This window comes from Clytia hemisphaerica, unplaced genomic scaffold, assembly GCF_902728285.1.
Source record: "Clytia hemisphaerica strain Z4C2 unplaced genomic scaffold, Clytia hemisphaerica genome assembly, whole genome shotgun sequence".
NCBI classification, from domain to species: domain Eukaryota; kingdom Metazoa; phylum Cnidaria; class Hydrozoa; order Leptothecata; family Clytiidae; genus Clytia; species Clytia hemisphaerica.
The window spans coordinates 975,405-994,986 of NW_027103850.1; the positions used below are offsets into that span (position 1 = coordinate 975,405).

A 19,582-nucleotide genomic window follows, 5' to 3' on the forward strand; every position below is an offset into this window, starting at 1 on the left:
GCAAAAAATATTTTCCTTTTAAAATTTTCCCAGAAATGTGATTTTTTCCTTTATATTGAGAATATCCAGGTTGTGGATTATCCAGTCCAAAAGCAGGGATACCAAAAACCAAACCGTTAAGAGCTTTTTGTACCCTGTGTCGGGAGGCCATGTAAGCTTTTGAATTATTGCTACCACTTCTTATCAAGATGATGCCAATTTCAGATGGTAATTGAGGCAATTTGGTGAATATTTTTAAATTTGAAGGTATGGCAACTGCATGGCCCTTTGAGGCCAACATTCCGTACTTTAAACAATGAACATAGATTGCAATGGATATTTTGCGAATTAACAATGTTTCGACAAAAGTAAGGCCTTGGAGAAAAGAGGGTGTGTTGGCAAAGTGTTGATTATTATGCAACAGATTTCCCTCATTGTCACAGAAGCAATCAGTGGGAGGTGAATGAATCCCTGAAAAAAAAAGTAGCGCATGATTTTTTTTTCGATTTTGTTTCTGATTAAATTATCTTTACACCTATGCATCTTTGATTTCTACTTGCCACTTATCCGCCTTCTTCTTAGGGACATGGGAAAAGAATACTGGCCTGACTTCTTGGCATGTGATACATCTATCTATAGAATGCTTAGTGGGCGGGAGACAAGAAATGGAGACGAGAATGAGTCCGTTGACCCTGAGATTATATATTTCATGTCAATGTAGGCTTATTGCTATATACAAGTGTGGCGGATATATTGGGGTCACTCCTATAGGCAAGTAAGGTACGCGGTCGGCATATGACAGAGGCCCCGTAAGTACCAAGGCTAAGAGGCGACTAAACATGTGGGTACTCGGTCGGCATGCAGGATACAGGAGGCCCCGTAAGTACAAAGGCTATCAGATACGGTTACTCTTCGGCATGTGTAATAAGAGGCCCGTAGTACAAAGGCTAACATAGGCCCTAGGAAGAGAATCTAGGCGTCACAATCATGTGACCAACCGCGACATAGGAGGGACCCGAGAAAATTGTTGAAAGGGTGGGAAGTGGGGAAGAAAACTCACGACCGAAGAGAGGGTCGAAGAAGAAGAAACCACGCGAGGTCTGGGTCGAATAAACACCGGAACGAGAGGACTAGGGAGAGTCGCGGGCGGTCTCTTGTCTACCGCCACTGACCATAATTTCACGCCTTGGCCCGAAACTGCGATTAGTGGGCGGGAGACAAGAAATGGAGACGAGAATGAGTCCGTTGACCCTGAGATTATATATTTCATGTCAATGTAGGCTTATGAATGCTTATCTTCCCCTTTGATGAAGTTTGATACAGCTTCTTTTACAAATCTATTTTCATGGATGTTAAGGTGCCCATGATGATGGTCACTCAATTGAATATTTGTTTCGTTCACACGTGGTTCTTCATTCATCTCATGATCATTCTGATTGTTCAATGGAATGTTATTGTTGTCAGAAGGTTGGTCGATTAGTATTGATGTTCATAGAAGTGTGTGATAATTTTGAATTATTTTGAGTGAGACCTTTTAATAACCTGTCTGGATTTATCTTTTTCTTGTTTAAAAGTTTGCCAGTTTTCGATTTGTTCTTTATATGTTGTTTCTTTTGAGGATTTTTTTTTTTTTTTATCTTTAAAAGTTGCAGAAGGGATAACGATGCGTTGAAAATCAATATTTTTAAATAGTGTTTTACCCTGAGGTTTATTTGGGAACGTTATTTTTATGACTGGTCTATCAAGCAAGTTCTTTTTCAGTTTCATTGGAAATTTACACAACTTTTTTACTTTTATTTCACTTCGCATAATTTTTCTTCGTTTCCTAATTGCGCTGGTGCTTTCATTCTTTTGAGGTGATAAAAAAGTAGCTTTGTAAATGTCACATTCCTCTTGCAAATGCATATCAACACTGTCCATTTTTTTTTGTGAAAGAGGTAGCACCCATACTTTTGGTTTGGTTTTGAGTTTGAGCAAAAAGCAACTTTAGAAATGTTATTATCAAATTTAAAATTGCGTACAGGGCTATTATGAATTGGTAAAGATGGTGAAATTTTTTGTGGTTTTGATTTTTTATAAATTAATAAATATGGAACAGTCTCATCATTAACTTTACAGTTGAAGTTTGCATTTTTGATACAAAACACTTTATCATCATTAATTGAATACCACGTATCTTTTATATTTGACAGCTGATGTATATGACCACTATTTGCGGTTTCACCGTGATGGAAAATGACAGCTTGTAAACTCAAATTTCCCAAAAGAACATTCTCAAAATTTTCTTCAATTACTAAATCAGGTACCACTTTTCTTGAATTCTGTGTTGTACGATCATAACGAAACATACCCATTGTAATAATAAGGAAATCAGATATATGAAATAATGTTCTAGATCTAATAGCATTGGTTCGAACGGAGCAATTAGAGCACTGATATAATTCATCAAGTGGCTCTCCAAAAGGGTCATCTACTAGCTTGGCCAGCTCTTGCTTTATTGAATTACCAACCCTATTGGGAAATTTGATGTGACATGTCTGTTCAAACACTGTTTGATCAGAAACATTCTGACAACTTTTGCATAATATTGACTGTAAAACTGAAGTCTTTAAACACTGATTGCTTATTTTCTATTGGAGAAATTTTATCCAAAATATGAAGGAGACATTCGTGTGCATCAAACTGTTCAAACCTTGCATGTTCGTAACCTGGTAGCTCAAAATATGGCAATAATGGGTATGTTTCTACTGGGGGGGCTTCAGAGGATGTCATAGTAGTAAATAAGTGTTTCATCACAATTTTGACGGGATCATTTTCAGCACTATTTTCAAATTGACAAACAAACTTGCGAAAGGCATTGACTGAATACAATGCTTGAATAACGGAATTAAAAAAAACACACATTTTGGCCGAAATTGGTAAGTCCCTATAGGACTAATTCTGTCTGAAGAAGCGACATATTATCAAAAATGATACCCAAAAATATCTAATTAATTTGGTGCGTGTGGCAAAAGTTAGAACAATGGGTCTCTTTAGTAGAAAGAAAAGCAAGGAGGCAGGATAGTAGTCCAAGATCAAGAACAAATATTAAAACTAATAGTATTGTGTAGCACACACACAATTAAAAAATTTACTTCCCTGATTTGAAAATAAGACCATCAACCACCAGTTGACCAAAAAATAAACAATAGCAGCAGGGCAGGCTTTGTTTTGTGTTGTTTGATGTCGATTTGATTGAAAGTCCAAACCAAACCAATGGTCAACGAAAAACGATGGCAATTAAAGATAGAAGCCAAGAAAACCAGTTTAATCAAACCAGTTTTAAAGACAGTTTAAACTTTTATAATAATGATGTAAACGACTTAATGAAAATCCAAAAAACAGCCAAGCACTTTCTCAGACTGTCAGAATTGCGATTCAGCAGCCAAATTCGGAGAGAAGAGAGAATGAAATTAAACCATTTTGATGATAACTAGAAACCATAACAACGATTCTGCAGGACCAATCAGTGTAAAGATATTTCTGCCGCCAATCATAAAACTAACCAATAAGAGGAGTTCTCTTGGGGCAAAATGAGCATTTAGCGGCGAAAGCGGAGCGACCTGAGGAAATACGAGAATTTCGAGTCATGTAGTCATACACGGATTCACTAAATTTGTATACGACAAATTTTCTATGACGGAGATAATTTGAGTTATCGTTTCCGGGAATATTATCAGTATTTTATCTCCTTTATATTTTGGTATGTCGCGCAACTCGGAGATTCGAAACGTTTTTCCCATCTCCCTGCCTTATAGAGAGTTGAGTGAAGGAATGGAAAGTTAAAGGTACGCACACACGATAGCAAACTGCTTCGCTCATGTACATTCGCTTCGCAATAAGGCATTTCCCCTTATCGCTCCTTTTATTTACTTTTTTTCTCGCGCCAGATTTAATTCGAAACCCGTGTATTATTTGAAACTATTTATGATTACCATCTTTATACTTTTTTAGAACATGCCAAATTAGATGCTCCAAGGGTCCAATGGAGAAGGCCCTTTCAAATCAAGCGACCCAAAAGACATTGATTAGAGGTAATTTTGTGAAAGAATAACCTTACTTTTCAAGGAATCACATCTTTTTTCGTTCAGTTAGTAGTTGGTAAAGTTTTTTCCAATGAAAGTTATTATTTTTATTATTTTTATAAACTTTAGTACTTTACTTTTTCTTTTTAAAAAGCTAAAAAAACCTTTTTAAAGCGGGGGGGGGGGTTGCGGTTCACACTGTAAGTTATGATCCCCAAACGTTCAAATGGATAAGGGTTTTCGTTACATTGAACTGTCGAAAACTCGCATCTCTGAGTTCCTTCTATTGCTTTCCATATAGACTGAAAATTTGATTTGTACAAAGAATAAATTTAGTAGTACCGTATTTTTAATGTCTTTCCCTTTCATTTTGTACCTTAGAAGCAGAAAGAGAAAGCAAGAATGAGCCATGGAGAGAATGAGAAGAAGAAGAAGGAGAAAAGCAGGTGGAGTTTACGTTGGAGGTGGAGGTGGAGGTGAAGGCTCAAGACAGCAAAGCCGGGGAGGAGGAGGAAGAATGAGAAGAGGAAGAAGCAGAAGACGACAACGGCTGAAGTCATTACGAGGACGAGGACGAGCTAGGGGAGAGGGAGCCTTCGCGGCTTCTCTGTTTGCATTCTGAAACTAAAGTCTATTTCATATTAGCTGTCAGTAAATTTTGAAATGCTCATAACTTTTGCTATACAAATCCTGGTAGAATTGTGATACATTCTTTTCAAAAAATATTTATTCACTAAAAAGATATTGCACAAAGTTCATCACTGATTGGCTCTGAAAAACACCAAAAAACTGCGAAAAACAGCCTTTTTCACATTCAACTAGCTGAAGACTTTCTGTCATATTTTTTGATTGAATTAATATTTTTGAAAAATTTCTTCACAGTAATGATGTTCTAAGATTCAAGAATCACCCCTGTAAAAATGGTGATTATATCACAATTCTACCAGGAGTTGATTTTTCCTTTTTCATTTTTCATCTTTATTTTCGCAAATTTTTCGAATTTTTTTTGTTGATAATATCCCACTTACGATTATCTTTTCAATGCGCATAAAATCGCTATCTAGCTCAAAGTATAGCAAAAGTTATGAGGATTTCAAAATAGCTAATATATGAAATAGACTTTAGATGAAGGTACAGCATGCATCGAAAAACATCAAAATATCCATTAATCTTAGACATTTTGCTTTTCAATCAGATGCTATGTTTTGATGTGTGCTGTATACTTCCGATTTTTTATCAAACTGCCTCGTGCTGCTAGTTTTTAGTTAGTTTTTGTGGTCTTTTCATGAAGTTTTAATTAAACTGCAAAAATCGATGAAATGTTCTCAAAAATGTTCTTGTTTCGGGAAAGAATTTGTCAATGACTCCCATTTCTCCCGGGTCCTACTTTTGCTCTCTTCTTTAGCATTAGCGGATATAGATGGGGTTCAAAACTTCTGACGGAGACTTCCACTATAGGATGAAAGTAACGCAGGGAGCGCATGAATTTTGAACCGCTTCTGTTTTGCACCGCGGCCAGTTGGCTTCTTGTACGTTTTATCATATGGTAATATTTATTGAGAAACATTTTTAGAAAAAGAAAACTAACAACATTTTTACTGTACATAGAAAGACAAAGCATTATTACCTAGTTGTTCTTTTTTTTTATACAATTTGTGTACAAAATTTTCAAAAACCGATATTTTTTCAAGCTTTTAAGATTTTATTGGAAAAGTTTTATGAAAAGAGATTATATACTTATTTTGTTTATCATAAAAGAGGCAGTATTTACTTTGTTTTTAACTGTATTATCATGGTTTAGGGTCGACAATAGTTTTTATTTGTATATATAGTCTATACTCACATTGTATATTTAGAGTTTATACCGAAAGAGAGGTTAATATTGGTAATGAATGCGTTCTATCTATGAAATAAACATACGTGAATAGTATTAGTCTAAGGATAATTGGTTCTTGGTAACTGGTTCTTGCATTAAATGGTCTAATTAAAAGAGACGGCTTGTTATCATGACATACACCTAGTCTAATAGAATTAGCTCAAAAAGGCCTTAATCTTTAAAAAAAATAATATTTGGCCAAAATTCGGCACAAAGGTTCCTTATGGGTCCTAGAACCACCAGAAAAAACCTTTGACCCTTTTTGGGGCACTTTATGATAACGTCAATTTTTAGTACAAGCCCTGCAAACAAAATTTTAAAAAAGTTTTCTAAAATAAATTTCGACACTTTTATCTGAAAGATCATGAAAAGTAAAAAAAACGATAATGCATTTTCGAACCAGGCTAAAAAAGATGGGCCTTGAAACTAACCATTCGAAAATGGTATAGTTTATAGGGTTTTAATGGCTAGATAACGAGACATTGATTAGTCCCGTTTTGGACGATTTTTGTCCCCAGAAAAAAGATTGAAGAATTGTACGATACGGTCTTGTTATCATGAAATACACCTCACAAGTCTCGTTTTGAATGATTTTTGTCCCCAGACAAAAAAAATAAAGAATTATTCGATACGACCTTGTTATCATAAAATGCACGTCACAAGTCCTGTTTTGGACGATTTTTGTCCCCAGTTTGGACGACTTTTGTCCCCAGACGAAAAATAAAGAATTATTCGAGACGGCCTTGTTATCATGAAATACACCTCACAAGTCCCGTTTTGGATGATTTTTATCCCCAGACGAAAAATTGAAGAATTATTCGAGACGGCCTTGTTATTATGAAGTCCTGTTTTGGACGATTTTTGTCTTCAGAGACAATTACTCGGTATGGCATAGATTTCATGAAATAAACTCACACCTTTTTGGGACACTTTTATCGTGAGTGAGACCAATGTTTGACACATTACTCCTAATTACTCCTAATTACTCAATAATCATTCAAGGATTTTGTTCCTGTTGATCACTTCTGGCACACTCCGTTTTAGGCGATATTACGCTCCTCAAAATTCAGCGGTTAAGACCTGCAATTATACTTCTCATATATCCCGCTTTTATTCCTACAATTCGAAAAATTGAAAGAAGGAATTACTGTACAAAAATAATTTATTTCCAGATCCACAGTTGACTAGTAATATGAACATTTTCTCAACGTATATACAAATGAACGATCTAAAAGTTACAATATTCGTTCGTATATACAGTATTAGAATGAATAAAATGTATAATATTTACAATTAAAAAGTTCAGCTTTACACTTATATGTGATAATGATAATAACTTCTTACTAAAAAAAATTTTAAGTTTTTGTTCTTAACTTTTCTAGTAAAACTCTAAAGCGACTCTGTAAAAGCGAAACAATTAGTTGAAAATAGATTGACAAGACGAAATAGAAATTGTAATAAATCAGCGATTTCGCGAAGATTTTCAAAATATCCAATTATCCAGCCATATAATATTCCACTATACAAAGGAAAAATCAAATTTCGTCATCTTCAGAGCGTTGATCTGACTCGATTAAAATATTCTGAGCACCATCAAAGGTTTCTTCATCATCTTCCAAATATTCATCCAATGATTCTCCATTTATCACCCTGCGAAACAGCTCCACTGCCTCGCCTATCTTTTGTGTGCAAAAGAAGATCGTTTTCTTTCTCAAACATTCAAGTCCCTTTTCTGTGAAGATCTGAAAGACATAAGTAACGATTTTAGTTTAACCCATCTTAAGCTCAATCTTTTTAGGACTTGCTTTGCATCGTTCTTGTATCTTCATTTCCTCGTTTCGTTCGTAATAATAATAAATAATTTTATAAGAACAGTGAGACTCAAAATGACCAGAAATGAGAGTAATTTAAAAGAACAATGCTGAGCCCGGGATGTCTGGTATTTTGTACGTCAAAGGCCAAAATAAATAAAATTTTGATGATAAGGTAGTCAGAAAATCAGCAAAGAACAAAACAAAAACAGGCTTGAAGTACCGAAAAAACAAGAACACCCAAGGCTCAAGCTAAATTACAAAAAAGAGTGTTAAAAAATGTAATTTTGCACTAGAAAAAGTAAATTTGTGCCAATTTTAAAACATCCCAACTTACCGAAATTTTGAATCCCTTATCTTTGACGACTTTGTAAAAAGATGGTTCTATGGAATAAAATATTTATTTCCGATTTACCGTAATTTCTCTAATTTAATACGACCAAAAAAATAATTATTTTGGAGGTGTCGCACTAATAATAGGAGGATATAAATTGCTCTGAATCTGGAATCTTTTTATCGTACTAATAATTAGAGGAAAAACTTTGTAAAGGCGCGCTAAATTGGAGGAAAAATAAAAAAGACAATTTTTTTTATTTTCTGTTTTTTGTTTCTTTCTTTTTTAAGCTTTTTTCTAACCCATATTTTCTTCTCTTTTCAAACTCTTCCAACTTTTCACGTGTCATCTGCCTCATTTGGGCGAAAAGATCAGCGTTCTCAGTCTTAAAAATAAAGCTTGCGGGAATTTCCATTCCTCCTTTAGGCAGGTCATGAGAGTATCTCCTTTCTCCTGTAATTTTCACCGACAATCCTCCTCCATTCTTGATGAAAAAATATGTTAATTTTGACAAAAATTTGGGAACGTGTCCAACCGTTTGACCATCACTACAGATAGCAATCGCGTATTGATCTTCGACTAATGCACCAGGTCTAACTGAACAAAACTAATCCTGAAAAAATCAGTTCGTACTATAATTAGAGGAAAATTTGAACTTTACCGTATTAAATTAGAGGAAAATCAAAAGTAGGTAAATGGGTGCTCGCACTAATAATTAGCGGATTTAAATTAGTTCAAAATGACGAAAATAATTTCCTCGCATTAATTAGAGGACGTATTAAATTAGAGAAATTACGGTATAACTTTATTGGCAAACTTATGAAGAGAAGAATCAATTGTGTTGTGCTAAACTTATTTTCCTCTTAGATAGACAAATATTATTTTGGTTCTTTACCACACCATTATTCCTTAGCACTTTTTTAGGTAGAACCCTAACAACCTTTGTTATATTATGACCCGTTAAAGAAATAATTGTTCATTTTGTTTTGATCTAGAAATCTCTTCATCTCCTCAACAAGAAGTTTTTTTTCTTCCTTCGACCTCATAAACATAGTTTGTTGTTCAACCTTTTGTTTCTTCTCCGTCCTCAAAGTTACAAAATATAGAAAATATAGACTATCATCAACAAATCACTTTTGAGCTTGATACTTCAAAAGATAGAAAAAAACAGACAATTTAAGCACTTTTAAGGAGGAAAAGTCGTGAGATTCTGAGGTAACTCCTAAAAAACTGTACAAAAAATTGACAAAACAGCTTACTAATTTAATTTTCTCTTTTCTCGACATATTCCTTCCAGCTCGCATCGTTTCCTAGAAATAAAGCTTTGAGATCTGTCTCTAATTTTTCAATCTTGTCTTTGTCTTTGACATTTTTTCGTCGAAGGTTGCTTCTCTGTTTACTCGTTTCTAGAAAGGAGAAAGGTAGAATTGAATTCCAAAAGCATATTTTTGATGAAAAAACACTGTCGTCATCTTACGTGGCTTCATCAGCATATAGCTCAACAAAAATGATATCCTTATTATAAGGGAGGCTAGAAATGTGACAAAAAACGTAAACATTCGAGGAAAACCACATGGAAGAAATGAATGAAGATAGATTGGTCTCAAAAACAATTGAATTAGGTTTTGCAGATTAACATAAGCACTGAATATTGGCGATCAAGAAAATCTAGAGCCTGTTTGAGTACGAATTTAACGTGAAAAAAACTTTATGAGTTATGAAAGCAAAAAACTTGGATCTGCAGGAATAAGAACAAAACATTTTAATTGAGGAAAGCATTATTTGTCTACAACTACCTGTTGCTACAATCTGTCCATTAACAATATGCTCTCTTGGACTTAAAGGTTTATAAAAGCCATCAAATCATTGACGATCATGAAAGCCCTTCATTTGATGCACCTCAGTGTCACAAGTTGAGCATAGAAACAGCATTGGTGTTCACGAAAAGCATCTAATTTCAGCCTTGTCTTTGCCACAATTAAAGCAGAAGGTTGTTTTTTCTTGTTTAAAAATAACTTGCTTCAACAACTCGTCTTTCGCCTCTAATCATTTTTTCTCATTGCTTTCTGTTCTTTTTTGCCAACTTCGTTTTGGTTTGTCACCGATCATTATTTCAGCTTCTTCTAATGCCTTTAGAAGATCTGGAAAAATGTAAACATATTTTAACATATTAAAATATTTTTGAACTATTTTTTGAAGAAAACAGAAAATTAAACATTTTGTTGCAAAGAAGAGAAGAAATTGAAAGAATCTGTTTAACTTTTTTCTTCTTTTTTCAAATCTTTAATCGAATCGAATTTATAACGAACATAATTTGTGCCAATATTTGGTTTTGTCTAAAACATAAATACTCCAAAATTTAGTTTTTGTATCCATAAATAATTTACATTTACTTTAACCCCAACGTATATATACCTTCTTTTCCTATGTCTTTTACATCATTATGAATGTCCAGGGAGCTTTCACTGTCCATTTCTTCAAAATGCTCAGTATCAAAATGTTCAATGTCTGTTGAATAAGTTTAAACGGAAAAATACTGAAAGGGATTTAGCATAGGTAGCTGTTACAGTTACAGAAAATTTGACAAAATTTTAACACTACTGATGGAACAAGAGAAGATCCATCTTCAGGCAATATTATTTTTATTTTGATACCTGAATTTTCTCAGATCGTCAAGAAGATTTTGAAAGCTTTTTAAATTCTCTTACACTAATAGAGATACATACTATTTACACCATTTCATGTTTACATTGCATAAGTTACATCTTGTAGATGTAAACAACATTATTCTACAATATTAAAAACTCTGTTTATATGTTTGCAATCATTTTTAAGATGAAATTAAATATAATCTCTTACCAGGTTTTGATATTTGTTTGTACTTTCTTTTGGAGCAAGAACTTGTTGAAGAGCTAGATCTCTTAGAGGGGCCATTAAATCTATACCATACATCCTGTGGTTGCTTCTGTTTTCTAGTTGTTGTGCTTTGTTAATAGGGAGCGATTTTAGAAGTTCATCCAATGACTTTTCTTTCTTCTTTTTCTTTTTTTTCCTGAACTTCATCTCCATTCTCTTTGTTACGATCTTCTAGTACCTTTAGAAACTCTTTTGCTATTCCTGCCATTATTTTAGTAATGGTCTATAACAAACTCATGAAAATACAATGAAAAAGAAAAAGTGAGGTTCTACTGATAATAAGGAACTACTAAATGTATTCTGAAGTTTCATTTAAGACAAATGGTATGCTGATTAGATTTATACTAACGGTCAAATATACTAAAGGTCAAATATATGGTTTATCGTTCACCAATTAGCAGGAAAGTATTTTAATTTTCCCTATTGCGTATTGCATTCAGTCTTTTTCTCCTTTTATGACATCTTCGAACGTTTTACAATCTTATTTTAAGGTTGTCAATTTCATTGTTTTTTTCTCTATAATTACAAAACGTTTGTATTTCTTTTCTCTTTTGTTAAACAGAACTTTCTTTTTATCTGTTTTTATATATGTGACATTTATATGATTATTTGATCAAAACACTATTTTTTTTATGCTCGCTGCTACAGAAAAGATATTTTGCTATCGGATATCTAAAAATATTCGACAGTGCGTTTTGCTTAGGCGTAGTTTATATGGCCGGTTTTTTGCCGTGTCTATTTCAAATGAATTAAACTAGGCAAAAAGCCGACTTCAAATACAATTTTAGTCTATACGCAAAGATAGTCGAACTCAATTAGGTCGCTCGCAAATAACACAGAAAGAGTAAAAAACCCCATGGCCACACTTGCGCATATTATGTATGACTTCCTATTACAAAACTCTCTTTATAGAATCTCTACTTGTGTGAGACAGTGTGAGCAAGTAAAAACGTAGGAAAATGGCAGCATTGAATAAGAGGTATATTGCCCAAATTATCATCACGTACTTGAGAGTGAGAAATATCACAACGATTCTAATACATCTTCAGGAAAAGAAGAAGCTACTTATCGATCAATGCCTTGAACTTTTGGGAAATTTAGCAAAACTTAAGAAGTTGCAGAAACAGCAGCGTAAGAAACGATCCTGTCGGAGATTCCTACGTAACAGAGGATGGTGGGAACTAGTTCGAGATACGTATGATGACGCCAGGTTCTTTGAAACTTTCCGAATGGCAAGAGGAACATTCAATTCGATCCTTAATTGCATCCGTCACAAACTAGTAAAACAAAAACTAATCGAAGAGCCCTTATCACCCGAGTTTAGACTCGCTATTACTATTTTCAAGTTAGCAAGAGGTGATTACATATACACGGTTGGAGAGATGGCTGGTGTCAGCAAATCTACTATTTGTGTTATTGTTAGGGAAACATTTCGAGTTATTGTTGATGAACTGTGGGATGAAACCGTAAATAGTCGTTTTCCTTCAACAAAGAAAGATTTTGAAAATAGCATGCAGAAATTCGGAGAGGAGTGGCAGTTTCCTTATGCCTTTGCGGCAGTAGATGGTTCGCATCTTCCAATAAAATGCCCTTGGGGCGGTGCCCAGTCAATGAAACAATACTTCAATTTTAAGGGGTTTTATTCTATCATTCTAATGGCATTCGTGGACGCGGAGTATCGTTTTATCTGGGCGTCTGTTGGAGCACCTGGAAATACGCATGATTCGACATTACTCCAGTCAACTGACCTTTAGAGCCGTATAGTCAATGGTGAAATAGTCCCTGATATGTCACCGATTCTGCCCTTCTCCTAATTTTTTCTAGAACGAAAAAAATTATAGGGCGGAATCAAAGATTGAAACTAGTTTGTATGAGTTAAGGCAGTTTCAGACGTTCAGATAGAAATTCACTCACTCACTGGCTGGTGAACAGACAGTCAAAACAGTTCAAAAAAAGTATTATATATTCGATTTTATCATGCTACATTGGAATTGCAGCTCTTCACTGTGCTTCAACACTTTTCGTTCCAAACTGAAATGTTATCGATTACCAAGAAAACCTAATATTCAACTTGAATATAAGAGACTCTTCAAAACAGAATGATGGAATTGGAAAGCTGGTTATATTTGTTGTGAGCACTGGGAAAATAATAAGAGAAACTCGTCTTGTGATTGTCCCACCAAGCCAATTGGTAAAGTTGAAAGAACTGATTCAAGATGCAAAAAATAATCACACGAAGAATCCATCAAGTAGTCACAAGATTGAATTGACTGTCTTAAAAACAAACTTGTTGCTGCAGAAAGAATTATACGTGAAGGCAATGGAAGTTCGAGCTCTAAACCTAAGAGACGTATTATTACAAAAATGTCACCAAGATAAAGAAAATCAAAGTTGCCACCATCACCGAGAAAAAGGACAAAATCTACTGCGACCTTGATTGATTTGCAAAGAGAAATTGATTCTTTGAAGACAGAACTGTCATCAGTTAAGCAAAAATTGCAGGAAAAATCAGCTCTTGTGTCGACTCAACAAAATGAGATTTTGCTCTTTAAAGGAAAGTTGGATTTTCTTAAAAGGCTTGAATTTTCATATGACAGCATCAGTAAAAACAAGAAAAAGTTTAATTACTTGTGTGGATTATCCCTTGGAACAATTTGATATGTTATTTGAATGTATCAAACCGTACCTCTCAACGCTACCTCACACTTTAATTTTGTTCGACAAGAAAACTCAGTATCTTGCAGTTTTAACGATTTGTCGTCACGCTCTTGACTATCGATTCATGGCAAGTTTATTGAACACGTCAGAGGCTACCATGAGTCGCATGGGTAATGCTTGGATTGTTTTTCTGGCAACTATTTTTAACCAGGTTGATATCAGACCAAGCCATGGGTACTTGGTTGAAAAGATGCCGCAAACTTTCATTGAGACAGGTCATGGTCTGACTGATGTAGTTCTCGATGCTACATAATTTAAATTTCACACAGCAACCAACTACGATGTTAATTCGCTCATGTTTTCAAATTACAAAAACCATTCCACAGGTAAAGCCTTAATTGGCATAACACCACATGGAATGGGTCTTTTATTCAGTGATGTGTATCCTGGATCAATTAGTGATACAGAAATAACCGTGAAAACTAATGTTATTGATTTTCTTTTCGAGGGACACGAATTAATGACTGATTAATGAATTACCGCCCCAAACAAAAGGACAATCCTCAGTTTACTGAAGGCGAGGATGAGAGAAACTTTAATATTGCATGCACAAGAATCCACGTTGAGTGATTTATTGGAAGGGTACGAGACTGGAGAATTTTGAATGCAGTGTGGCCCTTGAATCGTTGCAACTTATTGACTTGTGTATGGCAAATGTTGTGTCACACTCTAAATTTAATTTGTCCACCTATTTGGCCCAAAGAATGATTTGATAAATTGAATTTGAGCAAACTTTGAAGTATTATTTGATACTCAAAAATCTAAAAATCTTTACATTTCTAAAATATTAGGAACTATATATACATTATAATACATTCATTAAAATTTTAGATAATCATCATATCAATTTCATCGTAGAATTCTACAATCTTGATATTTTTTACCAAATTTTTGATATATACTCGAAGAGTGTCTAAGATCTCCATATTCAAGTTTTTTTTTCCAAGTCAAACTTTCACCGATGTCTTTCAACTCATCTTCCTCAGACCAGTCTAAAATTGGGTGATTAAATAAAATAGAGTCACAAACGTCTAAAATAATGTCGATTAGCTTTTGATTCCTCAAGATAGCGAAACAGTTACCGGTGTCAGATTCTGGGTTGTACGACACTAATATACAAGTATGTGCATCGGTACATGCCATTTGTAATTGACACTGAACATAATACTCTGGAAAAGAATTTAAATTCTCTAAAGGCTTTTGTTTCGATTCATCTTTAAGTTTTGCACGTGTTTTAATTTCAACTAAAATCCCATCTGGTCCAAGGGCGTCCGGGCTTGCACCGAAGCTCTTCTTGGATGGATGGGTATAAAAGCGACACTTTCCGGTCGTAGATTTGGACACTCTTTCAAAATACTTTATTCCATCATTTTCAAATTTATGTCCTCTAGCAATATTTGGAATATAAGATAAATCTCTTTCAGTTTTCCATTTTTCACAATATCCCAATAACTGTCAAATTTTTGGACCTACCTCCGGGTGCCCCGGTGGAGGTCCTATAAATTAACCCATGTCCGTTCGTTCGTTCGTTCGTCCGTCCGTCTGTTACCAGCTTTTCTCAGGATTGGCTCATTAGTTTTTTCTGATTTTTTGCACAATGATGCTAAATGGCAATGCCCAGAACGTGACGGAGCCCGATTTTTGAGAAAAAATTTATTTGGGCAAATTTGGGCCAAAAACTACCTAAAAATAGGGTTTTTTGGACTTTGTGCAAAATCCTTTCATTACTTTTTCCTGATTTTTTTTTGTACAAAGATGGAGGGCCAAGATTCTCTAACGAATGGCTGAAGTGGTTTTTCCCTTTTCCCGGAAAATTCTTATTCGCCTTAAAAAACGGATTTTCGTATTTTGGGGGAAATTCCCTTTAACCAAATAAGAAAATATAGCTTTTAACAATGTTGACTCATTATTTTTTTCTGATTTTTTGCACAATGATGCAAAATGGCAATGCCTAAAATGTGTCGGAGCCCAATTTTCGAAAAAAAATATATTTGGGCAAATTTGGGCCAAAAACTGCCTAAAAATAGGGTTTTTTGGACTTTGTGCAAAATCCTGTCATTACTTTTTTCTGATTTTTTGTACAACGATGGAGGGCAAGATACTCTAAAGAATGGCTGAAGTGGTTTTTCCCGGAAAATTCTTTTTCGCCTTAAAAAACGGATTTTCGTATTTTGGGGAAATTCCCTTTAACCAAATAAGAAGATATAGCTTTTCTCAAAGTTGACTCAATATTTTTTTCTGATTTTTGCACAATGATGCAAAATGGTAATGCCTAAAATGTGACGGAGCCAGATTTTCGAAAAAAATATATTTGGGCAAATTTGGGCCAAAAACTGCCTAAAAATAGGGTTTTTTGGACTTTGCAAAATCCTGTCATTACTTTGTTCAGATTTTTTGTATAACGATGGAGGGCAAGATTCTCTAAAGAATGGCTGAAGTGGTTTTTTCCCGGAAAATTCTTTTTCGCCTTAAAAACCGGATTTACGTATTTTGGGGAAATTCCCTTTAACCAAATAAGAAAATATAGCTTTTCTCAAAGTTGACTCATCATTTTTTTCTGATTTTTTGCACAATGATGCAAAATGGTAATGCCTAAAATGTGACGGAGCCAGATTTTCGAAAAATAATATATTTGGGCAAATTTGGGCCAAAAACTGCCTAAAATAGGGTTTTTTGGACTTTGTGCAAAATCCTGTTATTACTTTTTTCTGATTTTTTGTACAAAGATGGAGGGCAAGATTCTCTAAAGAATGACTGAAGTGGTTTTTCCCGAGAAATTCTTATTCGCCTTAAAAGACGGATTTTCGTATTTTGGGGAAATTCCCTTTAACCAAATAAGAAAATATAGCTTTTCTCAATGTTGACTCTTAATTTATTTCTGATTTTTTGCATAATGATGCAAAATGGCAATGCCCAAAATGTGACGAAGCCAGATTTTTAAGGAAAATTATTTTGGGCAAATTTGGGCCAAAAATAGCTTAAAAGGTTTTTTGGGCCTGAATGGTTCAAGTGATTTTCGTATTTGGGGAAATTCCTTCTTACCATTTTACATTATTCAACACACAAGCTTTATTTTTCCATTCTGAATTTTTGTACAATTATTGTCACTCTTTTCTTATTTTTATCTGATGTTAATCATTAGGTAGGTCCATTCAGCATGTTGCTTGTTTCTTGCCCATCAAACCAAGGAGTACAGGCACTCTTGAGCCAGTTATTCGAAATTTTCTAATCTCAAGCCATTCTGGGGTATTTTGCTCTGTTTCAATGTAGTTGCTTGCTGTAGGTTTTGGTGCTTGTAAGAAACTAACGTATTGCACAATATTTGCATTGACCTTGGGGATCTCGTACCCAAGAAGTTTGATTTGACAATGAATCATGCTGCTAACAAGAGAATGACTCCAGAAGAAGTTCGAGAGATTTTGTCACTGACAAATTCAAGGCAAAAAACCATTCATTCATCTTTAACGAAAGAATTTTGGAAAAAAAGGAAGCTCAATGACTTTAACATCAGTATTATACATTATATAAAACACAATTTTTGCAGTTTTATTTTTAGGATCCATGTATCTTTTATAACAGTGACTCATATCTAGCAATAAAGATTTACATATAATCTGAATTCAACATATCAGTAAAACTTTCATTTGTGTGTTGTTTAGATGGAGTACAAGGTGGTTGAGTCATGGTAGAGCTTCCAGGCCTGTTGTTTGTCATGCCATACCGATATTGCTGGGGTGGAGGTGTCATTTGCTGTTGCTGCATGTGGTAATTTGGAAAGTAGTTTGGGGTGTGGTAGTTTTGCGGTGATGCAAAATTTGGTGCAGGTAGATGGGGAGGAGCATAAGTTGTTGGTGATCGAGACAGGGGATGTTGTGTATTTTGAGGACTTCCAGGAACATGTGTAGCGTTTGGGTCAATCATTTTGCCTAAAAGAGTTAAAAAGGCCTTATCCCTTTCAGATTGCCTTAAACTTTCTTCTTTTAAAAACTGCAAGAGGTCATTTGATGACGTGCCATTCTTCATCGATTTTACTGTCTCTTTAATTTCCACCAAAACGTCTCCAGTTTTGACTGGCTTCTTCTTGCCAGACGGCTCTGGGACAAAGGCCTTTCGTTTTGTTTTTTTTACCTTTGCTGGTGGTGTTGTTGAGGTGGATGATGTGGTTGAAGAAGATGTATCTGGATCAGTATTTTCTGGAGTTTCCGTGTTCTCTTCTGCTGTTATATCTTTGTTGGCACTTGGCTCGATTGCTTGTTGGGGCTGGCTGTTGTCCATAGAACTAACTATAGGGAGTAGCTTTGAAAACCAAGCTCCATACCCTTTTTGTTCTTGGAATCTTTTGATTCCAGATTTAGTTTTAATGAAGATAAGTGCCTTCCGGCAGATCACAGTGCATCTCTTAAACTTTCCCCTTGCCTGGTCTACAGAGGAGCAGAAATCTCCCAGATTCTCTGTTCTTTCATCACAACGAGACTGTAATTCCTTTATTACTTCTTTGTAGTACTGTCCATTTTTCACGTTCTTGACGTTTGTAAGCAAAAGTTTTTCTTTAAATTTCTCATCCTCGAGGATGATGTCCACCAAATCATCTACAGCAGCTTCTGACCACTGAGACTTCCTGCTTTTATTCCCTTTTTTCCTCTCTTCTGTTATTCCAACGATGCCGAATTCTTCCTCGTTTTCACCATCATCACTCATTAAGTTGAAGTTGGTTTGATATTCTACGTTTGATGTTTGATATTCGTTTGATATTTGTTTGATATTCTCAAATTTGATTTTTGAAGTTCTTGTGATTATTTTTGGGAATGGAAACTATTGGAAGCCAATAGAGTTTGTTGAGGAGAGTATCTGTGCCAAATTTCATCGCTCTCCGTCGCAGTGTGCTCCTGTAAAAATAGAAAACCGCAAACTCCATGGTATGACATATTGACGACCCGGGTTCTGCTGGGGGAGAGCGGTTATTTTTTGGAATGGAAACTATTGGAAGCCATTAGAGTCTGTTAAGGAGCATATCTGTGCCAAATTTCATCGCTCTCCGTCGTAGTGTGCTCTCTCTAAAAATAGAAAACCGCAAACTTTATAGTATGCCTATAGCCAACCCGGGTTCTGCTGGGGAAGACCGGTCATTTTTGGGAATAGAAACTATTGGAAGCCAATAGAGTTTGTTGAGGAGAGTATCTGTGCCAAATTTCATCGCTCTCCGTTGCAGTGTGCTCCCTCTAAAAATAGAAAACTGCAAACTCCATGGTATGACATATTGACGACCCGGGTTCCGCTGGGGGAGAGCGGTTATTTTTGGGAATGGGAACTATTGGAAGCCATTAGAGTCTGTTAAGGAGCATATCTGTGCCCAAATTTCATCGCTCTCCATCGCAGTGTGCTCCCTCTAAAAATAGAAAACCGCAAACTTTATAGTATGCCTATAGCCAACCCGGGTTCTGCTGGGGAAGACCGGTCATTTTTGGGAATGGAAAATAGTTGACGGCCCCTATGCTTAGGCTAAGTCATTGAATTGGTCATTTGTTAGACTCAATACCCATTTTTCTTTTAGATGTTTACTAAATAATTCAAAAAATAAAATGAATTGCTCGCCAAAAATGTCAAAAAGAAGTGTTGTGAATGTTGAAGTCGGAAAAGATCCTAAAACGATTAAGAGCGATCGAGATAATGAAGAGACACGCCTTTATATGTCAAAAAGATGAAGCAGAGCATCTTCAAACAACATAAGAAGCGAAAACTGGAGACAAAGAACGACCATACAGGGAACTTGCTAAGCAGATGATAAAGTTCAAAAGCATTGATTTGCTATCAGTTTCATTAGACATTCGAAAGTTGGAGCAAAGAAAATTATTAAACGCTTTTATCAGACATATTCACATATATT

The 19,582-nt window shown here is 35.0% G+C and overlaps 1 protein-coding gene across 1 annotated transcript; it reads left to right on the forward strand.

Moving 5' to 3' along the window:
* The first annotated feature begins 11,939 nt into the window (after window positions 1–11,939).
* Window positions 11,940–12,734, forward strand: LOC136807642 (uncharacterized). The gene has a single exon (XM_067064236.1). The coding sequence runs from the start codon at window positions 11,940–11,942 to the stop codon at window positions 12,732–12,734; it is 795 nt and encodes a 264-aa protein (XP_066920337.1).
* Window positions 12,735–19,582: the final 6,848 nt, after the last annotated feature.